Raw genomic sequence first — 23,497 nt, 5'->3', positions numbered from 1 at the left:
TTCAGAGGTCCCTGTGGCTTCCCAAATTCAACGTAGACTCCTCAGTGGGCATTGTGGGTCTTCCCAGTATGGGCCCAGCCTCCCTTCCCAGCCTCTTCCCTGGGGCTCTGCCAGTGCCCCACACAATGCCGGACAGTCACAGCACGGCCCCTAGCTGCCCAGGCTCACTGTGTCTGGGGTGATATCCATAGGCTTTGTGCATTTTATCTCCTTTCATCCTTCTAAGACCCTTCCAAGAGAGGTCTGTTCCCATTTCACAGATACAGAGATGGAGCCTTGGGAAGTCATGCGGCTGGGATGGTGGAACCATGCACTGGGGTTTGGGCCTCCCCCTCCCCCAAGTCTCCCTGCAAGCACCACCCACCTGCTTAGAATAGTAGCTGTTGAGGTTCACTTGGATTCCCGGGTGTGGGATCTTCTGATAGACAGTTATGCTTTCCATGGGAATCCCTGGACACAATCAAAAGCAGGAAATAGGCTTTATTCCATCAAGAACACCGGGCTCCATTCTGAGGCTTTCCTCTGCCCCGGGACCTGCCCCGGGGTCAGTCCACACCAGCACCACCCGCACCCTTGGCGAAGGCTGTGACACTCCGTGGGCCTACCCGGAGCCGAGCAGGCAGACGAGCGCAGGGCTACGGTCAGGACAGTAGACTGCACCCCACGAGGGCCGCCCGCCCTCCCCCGGCCTGCCCTCCCGCAGGGGCTCCGCACGGCTGACCCCAAACGCAGACCACGAAGGCTCCCGGCAGACCCGAGGATGTGGACCAGGGAGGCCATGCCCACGAGCCAATGCATTGCCGTCACCTCTGTCCTTGAGCATTTTCGGCAGGATTTCTCCTTTGACGGTTCCACAGGGAAACAGAAGAGGCAATGCTGGTGACTCCCCTGCAGATAAATAACCAGACTTTGTCAACGCTTTCAAGAAGGGGGTGCATGTGCCCAGGGCACGGCAAGCAGCAGTTCCGGGCTGCCCAGCGGCTGTGCGTGGGAGGGAAGAAGCTGACCCTGCTGTAGGAAGATCACAGGGGATTCGGCCATGGCGCTCAGAAAACGGGCACCCCCGCAAGCCGGGGCCGCTGTCCCCCAGGCCCCTCCAGCCCCTCTGGTTCTGACGTGGCACCTGGGCTGCAGGCATGAGCTAGCGTGCAGCCCTGCACTTGGCTGGAGTCACAAGGCACTGCTGCAGCCACGTTGCGCCTCGGGAGGAGCCCTGGAGGCCACAGGAGGTGGCTGGAGCCAGGGCCCATGCTCAGGAGGCGGCAGGGAAATGGCAGCCACAAGCGGCCCTGCGGCCACCCCCAACAGAGACAAGCTGCGTGCCTTCTGTTCTCTCAGGATGGCGGCCACCCGGCCAAGTGCCCATGGGGTGGATGGGTGGCCGTGTAGGGGCCTGCTAAGAATGGCCTGCCTCCCAGCCTGCTCCCCATCTCCACTCCAGGAAGACTTTGGGGTGCGTTCGGCTCCAAGCTCTCTGCAGAACGAAGATGGCACGCAGTCTGAACACTGACCTGAGACACTACCATCCAACAAAACCGATGGGCGAATCCTCCCCAAATGTGAACATTCTGATAGAACCACCCACCCCTCCCCCGACGTCCGTCCATCAGTTGGAAGAAGTCTTAATGGCTGTTGGTCACGCACAGACACATTATTCTGTACCCGTCAGATCTCCGCGAACCCTCTTTGGGGATTGCAGTCAGAGGAAGAACAAAGCAAGCACTTCCCGTCTAGCACCATCTCCCGGAAGGCCCAGCCCAACCACAGGAATAACTTCCTTTTTCCGGGTTATTCAAGAACTATGTCCTGGTGGATATGTTCTTGATTTAAGCTGCTCTGTAACTATCAGCATGATGTAAAAGAACACAAGGAATTGGGAAAAATTCAAATGTAGACAATAGATGCCCACTGATTCCTCTTTTCCAGTGGGAGCAAATGTTTCTGTAGATGCCATCCTTGGATACATATTTTCATAGCCATGTTCAGGTGCAACTTTCTTAACCAGAGCCCAGGCGTCCCTCCAGTGTCTCTGTGTCCGTCCATGTGTGTTAGGTGCTGGGGTGTGCAGGATTCTAGAGGCCAAAGCTGCTGCCACAGACCCTCCCAGCCATCTGCTCTGGGGCAGCTTCGGGAATGCAGCAGGAAAGCCAAGGGCCTGCCTTTCCAGCAAGCCCAGCCCTAGAGGTGTGCAAGGGGCCTTTGGAAGATTCCGGAGTCTGCCCTTCAAAGCATCTCTTCAGAAGGTCTAGCCCAGTATTGAGCTGCTCATGCTTATTCTCGGATTGCTGGCTGCTAACTCGGGAGATGGGAGCTTAGCATGTGTGTCCTGGCCCAGGACAGACGCCTGTCTTTTCTGACCGCATCACCAGTGCCCGGAGAGCCAGGCCACGCATGCAGGCCCAATCAGCCCGGCTGACGTCATGGAAACCCGTGACACTCTCAGCAAAGGGAGGAAAACCTGAAAAGGTTCTGGTTAGAATCCTCTTCTGCTGGGCAGAGATGTACCACAACTGTCCTTCCTGGGACTTAACCCCCTTCAAGAAGTCGGAGGCAAAGAACCCATTCTTTTTGGGGGTAAGTTTACTGCCTGCAGATTTTTAACCCAAATAGGCCCCTGCTAAATAGGTCAATGCTAAAGCTGGCTGATTCTGCAGAGGTGTGAGAGGTTTCCTGGAACAACAGGGAGAGACAGGGGCCTGGCAGGGGTCTCACCCAACAGAGAAGGCACAGAATGGGGACTCACGGGGCTCAGAGGCTGCGCATTCCTTTAACAGGAAGGAGGCCTGGACTGCTGGGCTGTGGGGGCTGAGGCCAGCAAGGGTGCTGAAAATCCCAGGAGAGGGTTGTGCCGAGGGGCTGGGGACTCCATAAGTAGTCACTGTAGCAATTAAGGTAACAAGGCTGATTTTTTTTAAAAATGCCATTTCACTGGAGGACATGTGCGTGGCTGGAAAGCTCTGACAACTGCCCAGTCTGCACTGATTTCGGCCTCCCAGGCAAAGCTGGGAGATGCAGCCGTGCAGAGAGAGATTCTCATGGTGGAGAATCCGGACAACAGGGCTGATGAGAGGGAAGGAAGGGCCGAGCAAGTCCGCGAGGCTGCAGGAGTGGCCATCGGCAGCCCCCAATCCAGGGACATTTCCAATAATGGCACTCCCCTCTGTCTGACTGAGGCGGATCCCCTCTCTTGCAGAATGCTATAATGCCCCCTTTTACCATTTATTTGCTGCTTTCTTTTCCATTAGAGCAGATCTCCTGGAAGGGGAGAATTTTCTATCAGAACAATGAGCTATCAGATTAAATGAGTTAATAGTTTTAAGTGCCCGCGATGGTATCTGTCACGTAGTAAAAAGTGTTAAGTAAAAGAAATAAGCAGTAACTATGAATTGGCCTGTTGACTCCAAACACTGGAAGTAGATTCTTAGCTTTTAAAATCCAGTTTCAGAGCTTGCTGGGGCAGAAAATCATTAATGCCTTGGTAAAACCAAGGTGAAAGTCCCTATTAGCAGTCAAGAAGGATTCTTATTTGGATATTCTAATTGCGAATTAAAGATTTATTAGGACACACAGGCGTGGTGGTAACAAATGAGAGGTAACAAAGGCTTTGCGAAGAATGCCGCCCAGTCTCGCCGAGATAAGGCAGAGTGCGTTCCTATCTCCCCTCCACGCCTTGAGTCAGTTAATTGAAACACCAGGGTGATATCTCAGAAGTGACACGGATCCTTCCTGCCTTGTGTATGCAGATCAAGGAGCACCAGCCTGATGCCTCTGGACCTGATAGTGAGGAATGACTCAATTTCCTTCCATCTCTTTCCAGAACTAGTGCATCAGCGGTGAGTACAGCCAGGTCATCTGCCCTGGAGACAGGCTGTGGCCACCTGTTCATTAAGGAGCTAAATGTGGTCCCACCCACGGGACCAGTCATTCGTCTTCCTAAACCAAAGCACTTAATCCCCTGGGGAATGCCAAGTTCTACCATTTACATTGATTTCCACATTAAAACAGAAGGGCTTTGTTACTGTTTAATGGTGACCATTGTCCCCTACAAACATTAGAAATAAAGAACCTGGCGTGGGATCATGCATCCCACGCCACAAACTGCTGGGGAAAAACCCAATCACATGACGTTCCTCTCATCGGGGAAAAGGTAAGGCTCAGTGACCCTTAAAACAGTCCCATGGGCCTGAGGACCCTGAGGTGCCCAGGGCTGTGTTCACCCCTGGACCACCAGCATAACTGCCCTTGGCTTCTCAGCAGCTTTCAACACCTGGCCGTACAGTATCAAACGACTGGCAGGCCCGAGCTGATGCTCAAGAAGATGGCCGCTCAGCTTGGCCGGGCCTGTTGGCATGGACCAAGGCTCTCTTGCCTTGCCCCCCAAATGCCCTCCTCTCACGCCAAAACAGTTCAGCGCTCAGCAAACACTGTGTGAGAACACCTGTGTGCTGGGCCACAAGGGAGGAGTGGTTCAGCAACAAGACGAGGCATAAACAGCATGTGTGCGCTGGGGGTGGACAAAGGAGGGCCAAGGTCTCCAGGACAGTGGACATGGAAGGACCACAGCCTGTGGCGTCCCTGTCACAGAGGAGCCTACGTGAAGGACAGGGCCTCTGTAGGCAGCACCAACGGGAGGGAGGAGCAGAGACGGTTGTGCAGGAGGCAGGAGGTGAGGATGTGCTGGGAGCACCAGGGGGCCAGCTGGAGAGCCACGGACCTGGCCACTAGAGTCGTGGGCCGGGAGACTGTCCTGTTGAACAGCCCCCAAGGCCTGCAGTTCAGGTGGAGTGGTGGACACAAGAGCCAGGGTGGGAGGCCCAGCGGTGCTGCCCTGGGACCGGAACACAGTGCTGGGTACTCGGTCCTCTGCTCCAGCCCAGGGGCAGCACCTGCTTCGGCCAGGAAGGGGCCCAGAGGGTCACCGGATTAGGGCTCACCTCCTTCATCCCTGGGGCTTTTGGAGGGTCTCTGAAACCCACCCCCTGAGGAAGAAGAGCATTTTTCAAAACTTAGAGAAATCAGCAAGCTAAAGCGAAGAGCCGGGCTGGGACACAGTGGTGGATATGACCAGAAAGCAGGGAGTACCTTCCCTCCAGCTGCCCTGCTCCACCACCCATGGGCAGCCTCCAGCCTGGCCCTGGAGGCTCTGCGGGGGGCAGAAGCAGCAGTGGGAACCCATGTCTGTTGAGTGCTGACGGCCTTCCCGCCCCTCTCGCTCCGAGAACTCCCGCAAAGCTTTGTTTCCGTCAGGGCTGCACCCCCACTGAAAGGCAAACACCTCTACAACCAGCGTCCTCTCAGGTCCTGGTCCACATGCTGCCCAGGGACGCACTCCCAGGGGGTGGGCCAGCCCTGAGAGGGCGCTCGGAGGAGGCGGCGCCCCCGGGGGGGGGGGGCGGACACAGACTCAGGGGAGGTGCCCAGCTGCAGCAGCCTGCCTCCACTCCGGGTAGCACCACTGCAGATGGTCTCCCTGGATTTGTCTCCGAACGTTTCATTTTGTGTCATGTTCGAGTTGTCTCAAGTCCTCTGGTGGAGGGGGCCGAGAGAGGCGGGCTGAATCTCAAACGAGCACAGACACACACCGGAAAAGGAGCCCGCGGTCCCATGAGCGGCCTGCACACTGCACACCAACCAGCGTCACCACGGAGAATGCACCCAGGAAATGTTCCTCTCCCGGGGGTCGGGGGTGAGGCCATCAAACAAAAAGTAATGGGCTTCAGTTGGAGTGACCTTTTTCTACTTACGGGAACAAATATATTCTGCAAGCTTTTCTGCATTTCCACAGTTTGCTCCTTCCGTATCCAGGCCAATTTTATTCACTGGAAAACAACAAAAGAAATATGTTTTCATGTGGCTATTAAAGACCTCTGTTCCTGGGTTGTTTGCTAACGTGCAAATACACAGGAACGTCTCCTCCTGAAGGCAGGTGCAAGGGGCGGCCGGCACTGTGTCGGACGTGAGGGTGCTGGGCCCCGGGCCCACCCTTCCTAGTACGTGTGGCTTTGGGTCACGCGCCAGTTTCTCTGAGCCCCACTGAGCTCGGCTACACCAGGGGAAGACGCGGGGGACTGCTTTAAGGATTATACGAGATGACGAGAGCAAACCGCAGGCCATCTAGGGGAGCTGAAGAAAGGCGGTTTCTTACCAGCCAGTACGGAGGTGGTGAGCATTTAGGATTTACTACTTCTCACAGGGCGTGAGAGAGCCCTCGTCCTGCCGGGAAGCCAAGGCCAGCGCCCATCCAGAAGGGTGTTGTGGGCTGATGTGGCCAGACTGAAATGGAAGGGAGGGCAGGAGCAGTTCCCTGGGAACCTGCCAACAGCGACCCCCAGCACCATGACTATGGGTCATCTGGGGCGAGGGGCAGACCAGCAGCTTTGAGAGACTCCCATCAAGAAGTGAGGCAGGAGCAGCAACCCCCCACCCCCACCCCGGGCCCTCCTGCACTCTTCCACACGGGAAGCACTGGCCACTCTGCAGAGGATGCTGGGGAGGAAGGGCCACGGGCCCCGCGCCGTCAGCGCTCGGCACCTGTGCCCGGGGTGTGGCACCTCCCCGACGGAGGAGGAGCTGTGGGCCTTCCATTTCGGATTCACGTGAGAGCGCTGGCTAAGAACAAACTGCAGCTTTCACATATACACCATCAGCTCTTCACTGACAGGTCATTTCAAGGGTCCCGAGCCCAAGAGACAAAAGTCACATGCAGCTGTCAACTTTGTTCCAGAACAAAGCCCTTGTTACGCTGCATGGCCAGCCTAGGCCGGGCCGCCCGTCCTCTAACTGAACTGGGAAGGTCTCGGTAAACCAAGACCCTGATGACTTCCCAGGGACCGAACTGGGACGTAAGTACTGCAGTGATGTTGGTATTTAACGTCGGGGCTCATCCACATCGTTCTTGCGTTAACTAGACGGGAGGAAGCCCGCGTAGACTCTCCCATGCAGCGTTGCTGTTCCGAGTGAGCATTGGCGCATTACTTCATCCTCGCACGACCCTGGGACGCAGGAAGCGGAAGCCCTGAGCCGTCCAGCGCCTGTCAGCTCTGTCTGCGAGGGCAGGGACTGGGCTGTGGGCCCCGCCGGCAGCCTGCAGAGGCTCTCAGTAGAGATCGGGGGAACGGATGTTTGCTGGAAGGTCTCAACCCCTGTGGTGGCAAGGCTGGCTCTGCTCTAAGTGGGTGCAAACATTTCAGCCAGCCCTTGGGCCCAGGCAAGCCCGCCTTTGGGGCCTCCCCAGGCCATGGTGACAGGGGAACTTCAAGTGACTCACAGCTGTGTGAAACGAACCAGTCTGACCCCAGACAAACCTGCCATCGTGTTCTTTACATTTAAGAAGTTAAAGCAAGGACGGCCATGGTGGATCCAGCCGGGGGGGCTTATGTAAACCTGGGGGTGAGCTCCCCTGCTGGTGGATGCCTATGTGCAAAGGTACCCTGTGGTTATCTGAAGGTGAGATAAAATTCTTAGTGCAGGATGCGTGGGTGGCTCAGTTGGTGAAGCGTCTGCCTTCGGCTCAGGTCATGATACCAGGGTCCTGGATGGAGTCCCACATCGGGCTCCCTGCTCAGCGGGGAGTCTGCTTCTCCCTCTGCCTGCCTCTCCCCCTGCTTGTGCTCTCTTTCTCTCTCTCTGACAAATAAATAAAATCTTTAAAAAAATGCTTAGTGCAAGAGCAAATCAGTAAGAATCAACAAATGGATGTGAAGACATATTAAGGTTATAGATATAGATGATTTCAGTATTCTCCCAAAATAAATGGGAAAACAAAGCAATGAAAAATACTAAAAAGCCAGATATGGTTTATGGGGTGCCTGGGTGGCTCAGTCAGTTGAGCATCCAACTCTTGGTTTTGGCTCGTGGGTCCTGGGATCAAACCCTGGGTCGGACTCCACGCTCAGCGAGGAATCTGCCTCAGGATTCTCTTCCTCTGCCCCTCCGCCCACTCGCTCGCTCTCGTGCACTCACTCTGTCTAAGATAAGTAAGTCTTGATGGACTTTGACATCAAGACCACTTGCTTGGGCCCAGTTTTCATTTCCACTATGTGAAACATTTCTATCTTCTCTTTGCTTAAAATGTTCCATTCTCCTGACCTGACCTGCAGCTTCTGGGGGAAGCAGAGGCAGCTCTCGTGCTCAGTTTGAAGAGAGGGCTCCTGTAAAATGGCTCCCAGTGATCTCGGTGCTCACACCACCTTCACATCCCTCCTCTTGAGTGTGGCCTGGACTGACTCCATTCAAACAAAAAGAAGATGGCAGAAGTGATGGCATGTCACTCCCAAGATTAGATTATGAAAAGACTGGCTTCTGGCCTGGACGCTCTCTTTCACTGGCTCTCGGATTGTCTCGCACGCAAGAGGGAAATCTTGCTGTCGTGTCATAACACAGCCCTTAGAGAGGGCCACGTGAGGACTGGGAAGTGGAACCATGTGTGTGATCTGGAAGCAGGACCCCCAAGTCAGGCCTTGAGACACCTGCAGCCTGGTGAGAGAACCCGAGCCAGACAGACCCAACTCAGCCATTCCTAGATGTCGGACTCACAGAAACCATGAGAAATTAAACGCTTATTGTTTCCAGCCACTAAGTTTTGGGGCAATTCGTTACGCAGCAAAAGATGACTAGCACACGGGCCTGGTCTCCTCCGGCTGTCCGTGTTCAACTTCCTCTAACTCTCCAGGCTCTTGCTGAGCCTCAGGATGAACAGAAGCATCCAGCAGTTCACTAGAGAGAGCTCTTCTGGGACATCATGTCTGGGAAGGTGAACTAAGATAGAAGGTTCCAAAGTTGGGTGACTGACTTTCATGTTAAGATAGAATGTGGCTTCTTCTAAGAGATTTCTTTTCTTCTCTTTTTTTTTAAGTAATCTCTACACCCAGTGTGGGGCCCAGCTAGCCAGCCAGGTGCTCCTCTCCCAAGAGATTTTTTTAAAGGAACAAATCCCTAATTTCATCTCTCCTTTGATCATGTGCTTCCAGCATTTAGAACATGTCCTTTTCCTTCATAGCGGGACAAACAGGGAGCAGACTGGGGCCAGCGGGTCCCATGGGACCAGGCTCTGAGCCACAGGGGATGCCGGCCCACGCTAGCCCGCTCTGTCTCGGGTTTCTCATCCCGTATCACCACTTTTGTTCTCGGGTTTTCTTCTCATTTGACAGCACAATGAGACGCAAAATGCATAGTGGTGCCACTGAGATCAGACCGAAGGTAGCATGAGAATCAAAACAGGATAATATACAAACATGCCATGTTTGATAGCTGAAGTGTTGCTGTGTAAGTCTGAAGTTGTCTCTAGACTTTTCTTTCCTCTTCTTCAGAAAAAAAGAAAGGGTGAAAGAAGGTGCAAGCAAATTTTTAACTGATTTGGGGGGGAGGGGAGAGTGGGGGCGGTTTCCTTGGCAACCAAGGCCTGATTCTCTCTTTGCTCATCTGCTAAGCTCCCAGGTACAAGTTGCTCTGCTTGAAAAGCAATGCACCAGCTCTTAATTAGTCAGGCAACTCACAGCTGGGGAACTCCTTGACGTCATTTTGTTCTCTGCTAAGAGTGCTTTTCATTCTTAAACTACTTTCACTCATACTGGCCGGCGCCTGGGTGGCTCAGTCATTAAGTGTCTGCCTTTGGCTCAGGTCATGAACCCAGTCCTGAGATTGAGCCCCACATAGGGCTCCCCGGGGAACCTGCTTCTCCCTCTTCCCCTGCCTCTCCCCCTGCTTATGCACTCTCTCGCAAATAAATAAATACAATCTTTAAAAAAAAAATAACTACTTTCATTCATACTGCATCTTCCCCTGACTTAAAATTCATTTGGACAAACAGTTGCTTTGAAACAAACTGCACATTAATTGACTCACAACTGTTAAGTATTATTTCATGCTTAATTTTTCTGTTCATTTGTAAGGTTGATTTTTAATGATCTGTTTACCTTTGTGCTTTAAAAATAACAAACAAATTCAAGACTGTTTGGAAAATGTAGAAAATATTAAGAAAATTGTAAAAACAACTATAATACCACCATCTGGAGTACCTTTCATAGGGTTATTTCCTTTCAGGTTTTGTTCTTGTTGTAGTAAAAACACATACCATAAAAACTGACCATTTTAACTATTTTTAAGTGTATAACTCAGTGACATTTGGTACCATCACAACCATCACCAGTATCCACTTCCAAGACCTTTTTATCATCCCAAACGGAAACTCTACACCAGATTAAACAAGAACTTCCCATTTCCCCCTGACCCCAGACGCTGCAAACCTCTCCCATACCTTCAGTCTCTGAGTCTGGCTGCTCTGGGAGCCTCAGGTAAGTGAAATTCTACAGTATTCATCTTTTTGCATCTGGCTCATTTCACTTAGTGTAATGTTTTCAAGGTTCTTCCACGTTGTAGCCTGTGTCAGAATTTCCCTCCCTCTTACGTCTGCGTGATACTCTATTTCATGTATACACTACATTTTGTTTATCCATTTATCTGTCCATGGATATTTTGCTTGTTTCCACCGTTTGCCTATTGTGACTGATGCTATTATGAACATTACATATTCCAGCAAGTATCTCTGTGAGTCCCTGCTCCTCTCAGGCTCCTTTGCGGGTAAGGAGGGCTCTCTAGTACAGTACCTATATTTTTAAAATAAATTGAAATTGTATCATATATCTATATTGCATCCTCCTTTTTTTTTAAGATTTATTTCTTTGAGAGAAAGATAGCAAGCATGCACGCATGGGAGCAGTGGGGAGGGGGAGGGAGGAGAGAAGCAGACTCCCCGCTGACTGTGGAGTTCTACGAGGGGCTCAATACCACAACCCTGAGATCACAACCCGAGCCGAAATCAAGAGTCGGACACCCAACCGACTAAGCGACCCAGGCGCCCCATCCTGCTTTTTTCTTAATGTTACATTGTATCTTTCCGATGCTATAAAGATGCTTCAAAAGCATTTAAACCGACCCCTGGCCTCTCCTGTCTCCCTTCTTCATTTGAACATTTCAGCCCAAAGGTCCTTAGGTGGGGCAGAGTGACATGAAAGTCATAATGGGGGAGTGGCCAGTGCTGGGTGCCAGAATCCACGTGGGCTGAAGAGGGCATCCCTGTGGGGGCAGAGCCAGGGGAGACTGGTTCTTTATAGGAGCACTGATCAAATGAGTAGATGTATTACCTGGGAGCCAGGTTTCTCCTTGCCAGAGATGGGAGTCACGAATATAGAAATGAAAGACCTAGAGAAACCCTGTTGTGTTGGACTATAACTGGAGGTGGTGGAATGAACTCATGGTTTTCAACATAAACAAGGAGATATAAATAAAGATGTGTGTGTGTGTGCGCGCGCGTGTGTGTATTCCCTGTCTCTGTGTACTGAAAAGGGCCATGAGCAGTGAGCAGTGAAGTCCAAGGGCAATGAATACACTAAGCATCCTCATCATGGCTTCTAAATACCCGTCTCCACTGAAAGGAACCAGAGCTTCCTAAGGAAAATGGTTGATTTTAGGGCTGGGATAGGGAAAGTATAGGACAAATCTGGAACATCTTTTTGCATTAGAAAAGAAGGAAGTACTCAAAGAATGATGAAGACATGTCAAAAGGACACAGAAGTCACCTTCAAGGGGTTGCCCCTGGCCACAGCCGGGACAATTTGGGCAATAAAATAAATAGACTTAGTAATGGAGTAATGGATTGAACCCTATTAAAGAGGAAACCATGAATCCATACTGATGTAAATCAGCAGCTACTTATGAAGAATACATTATCAGGGGCACCTGGCTGGTTCAGTAGGTAGAACATGTGACTCTTGATCTTGGGGTTGTAAGTTCTACACCCACGTTGGGTGTAGAGATTACTTTAAAAAAAATATAAAAAAAAAATATATGTTATCATATAATCTTAAAGTACCTCCCCACAAAGTAATTATTAATTTCAAGGGGAAAAATGGTAGCTTCACAGGGAGAAGCCTCATATCACCTTAATCAAGGGATTACAAGGAACATTATCAGTAACGGGGCAAATCAAAATGATGCACTGCTGGGTAATAGGCAAGGGGAAAAAGCTTGTGATATTCCTGCCAGACGAATATAACCTGAATTAATGTAATCAGGGGGAAAAAAATCAGACACACCTAAATTGGGGGACCATCTACAAAACAACCAGCCTGTCCCCCGAAAGTGTCGAGGTCACGAAGCCAAAGACAGATGGAGGCCCCTTTCCAGCAGGAAACTAACGAGACATGACAACTTGACGCAAGGCAGGATTCTGAACTCAACCCTTCTGCTACAATGGACATTATTGAGAATTAAGAGGTACAAATACATGCATGTTAATTTCTTGCAGCTATACAGAAAAATGTGCTTGTTTGTAGGGAACCTACATTCATCTATTTGGGGTTGATGGGACATCACGTTGGCAACTTACTCTCCAGGGTCCAGGAAAGATTGAGTTCTGTGTTATAACTATAGGTTTTCTGTAAATTTCCTTCAAAATAAAAAGTATGTAAAAGAAGGAACTACATAATCATCATATAGACGTATCATAATTTATTTAACTATTCCCCTATTGGGGACTTTCCTTTTTCCATGATTATAAATAATGCTATAATATACATTCTCATATAAAAACCACTTTTTTTCTCCTATATTGGATTATTACCTTTGGCTAGATTATCAGGAAAGGGATTAGTGGGCCAAAGGGCACAAAGCTTGCAATAGAGCTTTATTTTTTATTTTTTTATTTTTTAAAGATTTTATTTATTTATTTTTAAGTAATCTCTATGCCCAACTATGGGGTTTGAACTCACAACCCTGAGATCAAGAGTTGCATGCTCTACTGACTAAGCCAGCCAGGCGCCAATGTAATAGAACTTTTGAATATATACTGAGTAGTAGCAGAGACTAAAGGAGAGAAGAAAACCAGGTTTTCATTCCCCAATGACTTAACCATGTTTGTTTTTTTAAAAAAACACTGTTTTTTTTAAAGTTTTTAAGTTTAAAAAATGATTTTTTTGCTTATGAAATTTACAAATAATTAATTAAATATATAATGCTGCTGGTAAGGGTACGGTGAAAGCTCTCTCTCTAAAATAAATAAATAAATCTTTTAAAAAAATAGGCAACTTTATCTTTCTTATCATTTAGCAAATACCAAGGGTTTTAAGAGCTCTGTCCCAGGAAACAGGGACAAAGACAAATACATATTTCTTATTACAAATCATAACATCACTGTCCTTTTTTGGTGTTTTATCTTTACCTTGATTGCTTACCTAGAGAAGCAGTAGCATTTCCGACCACATACACTGACTTAGCATTCCATTTTTCCCTCAGAGAATGTTTCCAGACTGTAAAACATGGAATGAGATGTGAGCTGCAAACACCACAGTGGCCATCTGGACTGTTGCCCAAAGCTCCTTGCTCATCCTAAGACACTTGTGAACAAGGCAAACTATTAATAACCACGTATAAAGAACAGCATCTCAAACTAAAATTCCATTTTTATTCTGTTCATATTCGACAGGCAAAATTTTAAAAATCACTTCATAAATGTTTCAGTATGCCTTGCTTAGAATATTAACTCTTTTCCACAGTTGCATTTTTAGTGTATACCAGAAAACAAACAGAACTTGAAGAATGAATTTGCAGGGTGACATTAAAGTTTAAAAATCTAGACTTTATTAAAAAAATTTTTTTTTTAGTAATCTCTACACCCAACATGGGGCTCAAATTCACAACCCCAAGATCAAGAGTTGCACACTCGGGGTGGCGGGGGTGCTGGGTGGCTCAGGTCATGATCCCAGGATCCTGGGATCAAGCCCCACATTGGGCTCCCTGCTCCAGAGGAAGCCTGCTTCTCCCTCTCTCACTCCCCCTGCTTGTGTTTCCTCTCTCGCTGTGTCTCTCTCTGTCAAATAAATAAATAAAATCTTAAAAAAATTAAAAAAAAAAGAGTTGCACACTTGGGCCACCTGAATAGCTCAGTTGGTTAAGCGTCCAACTCTTGGTTTTGGCTCGGGTCATGATCTCAGGGTCGTGGGGTTGAGCCCTATGTGGGGCTCCATGGGGAGTCTGCTTGAAATTCTCTCCCTCTCCCTCTGCCCCTTCCTCTGCCCCCCTCTAAAATAAATAGATAAAATCTTAAAAACAACAAAAAAAAGAGCCACACACTCTTCCAACTGTGCCTGCCAGGTGCCCCTAAAAATCTAGACTTTTAAAGAAAAAGTCACTGGTCATTAAAAAGGGCAACTTAGTGTCTAAAAAAGCAACACACCTGGTTTTATTTGGGACATAAATCTGAAAGCAGTTAAGAAACTATAATCTCGGATGTATACATTAAGTCAAAGTAAAGATCATAACTTTCAGGTTCATGAGCAAACACAATTTAATAGAGAACATTACCATCTTAGGGCAAAAACAGACACCTTTAACTGCGGATGAAAGAAATACAAAAAGGAAATGGGTCGCATAAATATATGATAAGGCCACTGGGTGTTCGATACTTTTTGAGAAGACAAGGAAACATGAGTTCTCCCTTCCTAAAATCTGATTAGGAGCATCACTTTCCCTGACATTTAAGTGTTATGCTACCCTTTACACTCCCATGGGAGATTTCCTTTTATTTGTTTAATTTATTTATTTTTCAAGATTTTTATTTTTTTTAAGTAATCTCTACACCCAGCATAATGAGGACCACAGTACATATGCCTCTGGTCAGCGGTCCAGGAATAAATGAGATGACAAATGTAAAGTATTTAACAGAGCCTGGTATACATTAGGCACTCCATAAATGTTAGCTACAAAGCTATTTGATTGAAAGACTAAGGTGGTTGTTCAGTCTGAAGCCTGGGCTCTGTTCCTGTGTTTTTGAAGGAGACGGAGGGAGGGAGGGAGGAAGGGACTAAGAGATGATCGTGTCATTAAGCGCCTGGCATGGCACAGGCCATTTCTTCGATGTGGTTGGATTTTCTCATCATCCCTTTGAGGAGAGAGACTGCCACCAATATATTCTGAGGAGAGAGATGACCACCTGGCAGCTGAGCCCCTCAGGGTCTGCGGACTTTGGGGGGCCGCCCTGTCTCCTGTTTCCCAAGACAGTAGCTATGACATGACACCTCTAGGCGTCCGCTCACATCAGAGAGCTACAAGGCGAACCCGTCATTCTGTGTGGGACGTTAGAGTCAGCTTACAAGGAGAAAGGTCATTTTGTGCTTCCTCCAAAGGTTACACAAACATGAAGTAACTTGGTACGTAAATACTTTCTTGAGCTAAAAGCCACTGAGATGTTTCAAACCTGAAAAATCCATTTCTGGAATCCACTATCCCTGGTCAGAAGAATCAGAGTAAAGAAAGTCCAGCGGAATTCACAACAGAGTCCCCCTCACCTTCTGCTTTATTGTCTTTCTCCAAACACAGGTCCACTGCTTCCACTGCTCTGGGGCTTGTAAAGATGAGTCCCCCATAGCCTTCGGGATGACACAGCTGTGCACCAAATAGCAACAAAGACATTTTACATGATGGCCAAGTTCAGCATTTCCCAGATTTCGAAATGCTTCACAAAACTAATTCCTTCCATCCATCCATGCATCTACTTACCCATCCATCCATCCACTCTTCCACTTGACCCCTACTGGGAGCTTACTATATGCCTGAAACTATTCTAGGCCTTTTAGGATATGTAGGTGAATTCACTGTTCATGGTATTCCCCTCAAGCAGCTCCCAGTCAAGGGGAGAGCCAGGAAAGAGCACTGTAGGGTGGGAGTTGTAACAGGAGCAGAGAGGGGCCATCTGACCCAGCCTGGGCGTGGGTGGGGGGCACGCAGGAGGGCAGATTGGACCTGCATCTGTTATAGAACTGGAATCTCCAAGGGACGCCTGGGTGGTTCAGTTGGCTTCTCTTGATTTTGGCTCAGGTCCTGGGATCGAGCCTGGCGTCGGGCTCCATGCTCAGAAGGGAGTCTGCTTGCACATTCCCTCTCTCCCTCCGCCCCCTCCCTTCGAGTTCTCTCTGTCTCTCTCTGTAGGGTAAATAAATACATCTTTTAAAAAAACACTGGGGTCTTCAAGGGACGATATCCATGTTGAAGCCTTGATTTTCAAAGACAGTAATAGTGATAACATCTACCAAACATTGCTGTTTTTACATATTGTGTCCCTCACTCTCTGAAAGTTCCCTGGGAGATGGGTGGGGTTCCTGTCATCTCAGAGATGAAGACTCAGGCATGGAGAGGCTGAGGAACTGGCCCACGGTGAATGGCAGGGCCAGGACTCCAGCACGTGCCTTGTGCCCCAACTCGATGCAGCATAGGGAGCTAGACAGAGTCCAGAAAAGCCCTCAGGGGGCACGCTGGCTGGCGGTGACAGGAGAGGCTCCTGTGGAAACTCTAGTCTGTGTGGCCACGAGGCCCAAGAAGTGATCTCAAGTGAGATCTCTGGTGCCTTTCCAGGCTGCTTATGGAAGGGCATGCTGGTCTGGGTCCTTACCTCGTTCCCTCAGCATACAGCCCAGTGCATAGGGGCGTAACAGATGCCAGATCAGTGTCTGTCGGGTACATTACTGAATGAATCATTCAACATTCGGCCCAAATCAAAAGGAAAACCCAGGCTTTCCATAAAGAGCAGGAGGGGTGAACCTGGCGCTAACAGAGGCTTGGAGCCCGGGAGCAGGGCTGGGCACCCTAGTTCATGAAACCAGCCTGGCTCTTCCCCAATGTGACTAGAAAGGAGCTCCAGGGGAGATGTCCTGAAGGCGCTCCCCTCCTGGGACTGGATGCACCCTGGTGAGAGCTGCCTGAGCACGGAAGCTTTGATCTGAAGCATCTGGAAGGCTTTACTGAGATTGTGTCTGGCAAGATCGATCCTGGTTACACCTGGCGGCAGACCTGACGCTGTGGGGGAGCAACCCGCTCGCTGGAGATCTCAGCTGAGCGAGTGGCCCAACCTGGGGCCCCTCTCTAAAACGGCAAAGTAACACCCGTGCAGTGCGTGGTCAGGGCAGGTGGGTAGACGGGAGGACGAACTGGAAGGGCCTGCATGGCTGAGAGCCCTCCCTGCAACCCGCTCTCCCGACAGCCCCCTCCCCGCCCCCGCCTTCAGGTCAGGGTGGCTTTCTGGAGGACCTGCTGGAGGCTCAGGGACAGTCTAATAGCCGCACCCACTGGAGCAGGGTGAGGCAGCGCTGCCCTTGTCTTCAAGATTGGTAGTAAAATGAGGGAGCAGCGAAGAAATCCTTCCGGCTTGGGTTGGCAAGGATTCTACAGAGACTCAGAAATGACGGTACTCAGACACTGACAGACCTTACCTTCTCAGAAAAACTGGGAAGAGACAAAAACTCAAATGATAAAACAGGGATCAGAGTGGCTTCAAGTCCATACAATCCTAATTCCTGCAAATACAAGAATATAGTTCTGGATTGGCCAGGGTTGTTTGGAAAATAAGGAAAGCGTCACAGTACCAACTTACTCTGTCCGTGGTTCGGAGGGTTCGCAGACCCCCCCCACCCCTCACCCCCTTAACTTCCCTAGTAAGACAGTGTCATGCTGTGCAGGACCCGGAGCCTCGGGCACTTACCCTGATGTATGGGTCTTGGCCACAGTCGTCCTCCTTAGCGTCTTTCAGTAAGAGAACCTTCATTATCACCTGGCAGTCCTTACAGGGTGCTGGGACAGAGCAGGGAGACGGATGGATCTTAATTAGATCTCAAGGACTCTTCCTAAGCAATGTCAGATGGGACAGAAGCACGGGAACAAGGTCATCAACTGATCGCTGAGGTGACCGGCTTATCCCTCCCTCGCCCACAATGACTTAGCGTTAATGGGCTTGTTCCTTCTGAAGCCCCTGCCACTGATAAGGCCAAGTGACAGCATGCGGGCACTTGATACCACTTGGAAAGGCCGATGAAAGCCATTAGGGAAAGCCCGAGTCCTGGGCACACATTTAAGGCTCCTAAAGAGGAGTGATACAAATTTGGGGTTGTATCATTAACAAACAGACAAATTGTTTTAAGGAAATAAAGAATTACTTCCATCTCAAGATAAATGTACTAAGTAGTTCATAAGCTCTTTAGGAAATAATCATATTGACCCTTCTACCTCTCAAATGATGTTTTATAAATGGTGTCAAATATGAGATCTCTTTCAAAACTTAGTCTAACAACCTGGAAAAGAATTTGTTGATGTTTCAAAAGCCTTGCATACTTCATACTCTTTCTTCCTATAATTTCACTTCTAAGAATAAATACTAAGGCAATACTCATAAAAGTGTGCAAAGACTGACATAAAGATGTTCATCCTGGATCCTGGTATTCTTTTTTTTTCCTTAACCAAGGTATATTTGACATACAGCACTGTGTCGGTTTCAGCTATTAAGCTGTTCATCTCATACATTTATATACTGCAGTATGATTACTACAGTAGTAGCTCAGTTAACACCTCTACCACGCCGCTTCATAATTATTTCTTTTTTGCGGTAAGAACAATTAAGATCAACTTTCCTAGGAACTTGGAAGTTTGTAAAAGAGTATTGTTGACTATAATCACTATGTTTTGTATTAGATTTCCAGGACTTACTCCTCTTCTAGTTGTAAGAGGGTATCCTGGTATTGATAGTGGGAAACAAAGTAAATGTCCAACAGTGACAGAATGGTACAGTTATATGAAATCATTAAAATATTCATTAATAACTTAATTACACGGATTATTTAATCACAAAATGTTAAAAAAGTAGGATGCATGCATAGTATGGTTTTATAAATTTTATATATGCATATGTATGAAAGAATATGCACCAGAATACTACTAATCATTATTTCTGGGGGGCAGGTTAGGGTGATTATTTTCTTGTTTATCTCTTTGTGTATTATCCACATTTTTTTTTACAATAAACATTAAATTATTTTGTATCGGGGGGGGAAGAATTTAATATGACCACCCCAAAGGCCTCAAAATAAATGTTGCTAGAGACCTGCAGAATAAACTCTGCCTGAAATGTGTATTATTATCCTGTAAGTAGTATTAGGCCCACCAGCTAGTCACTTACTAAATATTATACAGTGGTTGATAATAGTCAAAACGCGTGTATTGTTTGGAGCAGAAATGTGTTAACTCTGGGAGCCATTACCTGTGAGTTATTGCTGAATAGGTTTCTGGAACATTATAATATCTACGGGACATCTTAGGAAAATTTGGCTCAAAATGAATTGCTTTGTATCTAAGCAACCAACCCTGGGTGAACAAATAATAATCATGAAATCAAGTTCTAATTACTGCTGCTGTCGAGCTGTGAGCCAGAGAGACTGGGGCTCTGGGGAAATGGGCAGTATTGTTCCTATCATTTCCTGAAATTACTTGGAATGTGTCTCACACAGAAATTAGGAACTGGCCTTTCTGAGATGGGCATGCACAAGTTTGTCAGTCAACCCCACGAGGCTCCAGTCCCCATTTCTTCACAAATGGTGCTGTGAAGGTATTTTGGAGAGAGGATAAAGCCTATCACCGGGTGGCTTTTGGCCAGGGAGATTATCCTAGATAATCTGGGGGGGCCTCCTCCAGACGGTGCCTTTAAGAGCGGGACCAAGTCTTCCCCGAGGAAGAAGTTCCAGCTGTGGCCACAGCCTCCTCCGCTGCCCGGGCCGCCCTGCCTTCTCAGCGGCTTGCGCTCAGCTTGCGCTCGGGGTCTCAGACTTGCCCAGCAGCCCCACAGGTGCACCAGGAGGTGCCTTACAGCAGGTCCTAATCCATATCCCCCACCAGCTCTTTCTTTGGTTGAACCCTGACTGCTCCCGAGAGCCCCAGAAGGGGCTGAGATGAGTGGCAGGTAAAACTTAGCATTTTCTGTTAACACACAAATGTTTCCAGGCCCACAAAACAAGCCAGGATTGTGGGGATTAAAAGGTGGGAGCATGTTGGAAGCAGTCGGTCCCGGGCCTCAGACCTCAGCCCCACCTTGGCCCAGCCATGGTTCGAGGCTCTGGGGTGCGTATCCCCAAGATTTCAAAGGATAGGTTAGTATTGCTTTCAAATCCCAGAAGCCAATGTCTCCCAAGTGTTTCTATGCTGTTCTCAGGCAGTGGCACCTGGAATCTGCCTCGGAGAGTTTAGGGCTGCATTATGTACTGGGGGCAGGGCACAAGTTCAAGTCCTACCAAGTGCTAGGAGAGATAACTGGGTGCTGATGGCTGGTTGCCAGTCCAGGGCCACCTCTCGGAGAAGGTGGCATCTTAGTTGAGATCTGAATGACAACAGCAGCGAAGAGAAATGTTCAGATGTCAGGAAAGGGCTGAGCACGTTCCCAGGAGAGAAGCGTACGCATGGCTCCGGTGGGAAGGACAGGTGGACCTGGACACCATGAGAAATGGAAATCCACGGACAAGTGTAAGCAGGCCTGGCAGCGAAGGTGTACATGCCTGAGAACGGTCTCCGGCTGCTGAGGTAGGATGAACAGGCAGGGGCGCCGTTACGAAGGGGCTGGATCAGGGATTCATACCGACAAGGTTAACAGGACACGGTGTAATTCAAGGTGAAACCGTCTGTGTCCATGGCCTGACAGTTGGGACTAGGTGAAAGTCTTTCTTCTTCGAATCCCACCTAAACTTGGGGTTTGTAGGGTGTAATCCTATCAGTGAGTTAACAAGTATTTCTAGACCGTTACTGAGTCCTAGGCACTGGGGATACAATAGGATTCCTGCCTCGTATTTACGGGAGGGTAACATAGACACTTTACAAATAAGTAAAAACGACGACAGTCAGTGTGGTAAGTGCTATGAAAACCAGTCAAGATGCTCTGGAAGCATAACTGGAAGTCTTACCTGGACGGTGGGGGGGGGGGCAGAGGTTGCCAGCTGCCCCCAAATACCCACCCTTCCTTTCTCACTCATAGCAATGGAATCCCCCGTTAGTAACAAGGCACACATTTGCCCAAAATAAAAACATATGCCGCGTGTGGCCAGGGGACTAGCTTCCGGCCCACAGGATGTTAGTGGGAGTGATGTGCACACTTTGCGGGGCCTGCCCTGACAGGGAAGTGCCAGGCGCCTACTCTTCCCTCCTGCCTCCCCACTGGCTGGGGTGTGGATGTGAACGTTCTGGACCTTTCCTTGGTCTGTGAGAAGCTGCAGTAATGCCACTGTCTAAACTCCTGTGACTGGAAAAAGCCATTGGGAAGAAGTCATTCCTCACTCGCAAGGCGGCTGGCTGATGTCATCCATATATGCCCTTAGAAACACATGCACCTTGGCTGTCCCATGAGCCGGTCCTCCCCTGGTGAGTATTTCCTCTGCTAAGGGCAGGGTCCGTCGCCTAGTCCCCAGGCCTTTGCTGCAGACCCTTTGGCTCTGCAGAACCTTTTGGGACTCCCCAAACCAAACCCCACACCCCCCATCACCCGTAGACCTTTCTCTGAGCCCTTGGATTCTGCCCTGGGCTGAATGTGCTAATAGTACGGTGAACAGTACCTGTCAATTAGGGGGAATCAATTCTAAAAACATTATTAACTTTAAATCTTCAATTACTAAGAAAATTAGTAATGTGTGAGCATGACTATCTTTGTACACTTGTCAAGTGATTTCTTTCTCACTGAACTTGATGACATGGGGCTCTAGCAGGGAAAAGAATCACCAGCAATGGTTCCTCTTAATTTTGCATTAGAGGTGCTTTGAGCCATGGCCGAGAAGGAATAAGGGTGGTAGTCTGATTTTTATTTGTCAAGTCCAGCAGCACATCTCATGGAATCTCTTAACAGTCATTATCCGGAAGCCATCAATTTTATTATCTAAGACAACCACAGAGTAGAACCGAGAAGAAACATTTTCTCTATTTGCAGTGGGTAGACTGGTTTTGCTTTCAAGTGTTTGCATTATTAAACTAAGTCTTTTGTACCAGAATGATACTTTTTATCTTAGTCATGCCATAACAGAATTCCACAGAATGGGGGCTTCCACAGTAGACATTCATTTCCAACAGTTCTGGGAGCTGGAAGTCCAAGGTCAAGGTGCCACCATGTTTGGTTCCTGGTGAGAGCTCTCTTCCTGGCTTCCAGACTACTGTCTTCTTGCTGTGTGCTCCCATGGCCTCTCCTCTGTGTTTGTGCAGAGAGAAACCTCTGGTGTCTTCCTCTTCTTCTAAGGACACCAGACCTAGAGGATTAGGGCTCCACCTAACGGGTATAGTGATAGGGCTGACCTCGCAATGACCTCATTTAATCTTCATGACCTCTTTTTTTTTTTTTCAGAGTAGGTGCCACGCCCAACATGAGGCTAGTACTCAGGACCCTGAGATCAAGAGTCACATGCTCTACCAACTGAGCCAGCCAGGCACCACTCTTCATCACCTCTTCAAAGGCTCTATATCCAAATAAAGTTCACACTGGGGATTAGGGCTTTAGCATATGAATTGGGAGGGACACAATTCAGTCCATAACAGAGTAAGTTACAGAATAAAGCGGGGGTAAAGATGTAGGTAACAAGAGGTGGAGAATCTCAGTTTTGCTCTGAAGACGAGAAATGAGGCCATGACTGGCGAGGGAGGCAGTGGGGTCGAGAGGTTCCAGAGGCACCTCCCCACCCCCCAGTACACACATATGGGAGATACCAGAACCAAGGCAGGCACCGAGAGGTGAGTTCCAGATGAACAGCAAGTCAAAGAATGCCATGCAATGCACTTACGGAGCCACCGAGCAAGGTCCTTTGGCATGACTTACTCCTTGAAGCGCCTGGTGTACCTTGCTCTGCCTTGCCCACCTTGCAGAAGCTCCTGAATTTTGGCAACGAGGAGAACTAAGCACCAGCCGGCCTTTTTTAGTGAGCGCTTACTTACTCTGTTACTTACGGGGCTAAGCATTTTACGTTGCAGGATCTCAATCCTCATTTGAACCAGCAAGGGTAGGTATTGGTATCCTTACTTCACAGAAGTGGAAACCAAAACTCTGAAGGGTTGAGCAAGGTGCCCAAGGTCACACAGCAGCACAGTGAGTGGAGGGGTAGGATTCAATCCCCGTCTGAAGCCCATGCCCATTCCTTAAGCACTCCCATCACTTCTCAGCTCCTATCAGATACTCCATGCTACTTCCCACTCTGACCATTCGCTCAACGCTGGGAGCTAGTCTGAGGACACAAAGTAAGGCTTTTCCTCGATCTCCTATCAAAGCAATACAAGCTCCCTGGAAAATTTGCAAACTACAAAAAAGTACAGTTCTTCAAAAAGCAAACTACAAAAAAGTATAGTACTTCAAAAAACAGCACACACAGAATGAATTACCATATGATCCAACGGTTCCACTTCTGGGTATACACACCCAAAAATTTAAAAGCACACACTTAAACAGGTATTTGTGCATCCAAGTTCACAGCAGTGTTATTCATAATAGTCAAAAGGTAGAGGCAACCCAAGTGTCCACCAACGGACGAATGGATAGACAAAATGTGATATATACATACAACGGAATATCATTCAGCCTTAAAAAGAAAATTCTGACACATGCTACAACATGGATGAACCTTGAGGACTTTATGCTAAGTGAAATAAGCGATCGCAGGACAAAAATTAT

The 23,497-nt window shown here is 48.6% G+C and overlaps 1 protein-coding gene and 1 long non-coding RNA gene across 6 annotated transcripts in view; one reads left to right on the top strand and one right to left on the bottom strand.

The window, feature by feature from the left end:
- UROS (uroporphyrinogen III synthase) overlaps positions 1–23,497 on the bottom strand; it is a 28,800-nt gene that overhangs the window by 3,680 nt on the left and 1,623 nt on the right. For 3 of the 5 annotated variants that reach the window (XM_028119938.2, XM_028119941.2, XM_028119940.2), the window contains exons 2-8: positions 17,528–17,669; positions 17,259–17,342; positions 15,342–15,438; positions 13,230–13,304; positions 5,745–5,819; positions 808–888; positions 365–450 (exon numbers count right to left, since the gene is read on the bottom strand). In XM_028119938.2, coding sequence (XP_027975739.1) covers positions 365–450; positions 808–888; positions 5,745–5,819; positions 13,230–13,304; positions 15,342–15,438; positions 17,259–17,342; positions 17,528–17,590 — 561 coding nt within the window. In that variant the 5' untranslated portion in view covers positions 17,591–17,669. The remainder of the gene's footprint in view (positions 1–364; positions 451–807; positions 889–5,744; positions 5,820–13,229; positions 13,305–15,341; positions 15,439–17,258; positions 17,343–17,527; positions 17,670–23,497) is intronic. The other 2 variants (XM_028119939.2, XM_088019916.1) reach the window with 2 other exon arrangements.
- LOC114221800 (uncharacterized) lies at positions 20,156–22,454 on the top strand. The gene is made up of 3 exons (XR_003611813.2): positions 20,156–20,385; positions 20,974–21,216; positions 22,184–22,454. It is a non-coding gene; the product is annotated as an uncharacterized LOC114221800 (long non-coding RNA).

This window comes from Eumetopias jubatus, unplaced genomic scaffold, assembly GCF_037043125.1.
Source record: "Eumetopias jubatus isolate StellerSeaLion01/CBP00866 unplaced genomic scaffold, mEumJub1_p1.0 scaffold_17, whole genome shotgun sequence".
Taxonomy (NCBI): domain Eukaryota; kingdom Metazoa; phylum Chordata; class Mammalia; order Carnivora; family Otariidae; genus Eumetopias; species Eumetopias jubatus.
This window is presented reverse-complemented; position numbering and strand designations above follow the sequence as displayed.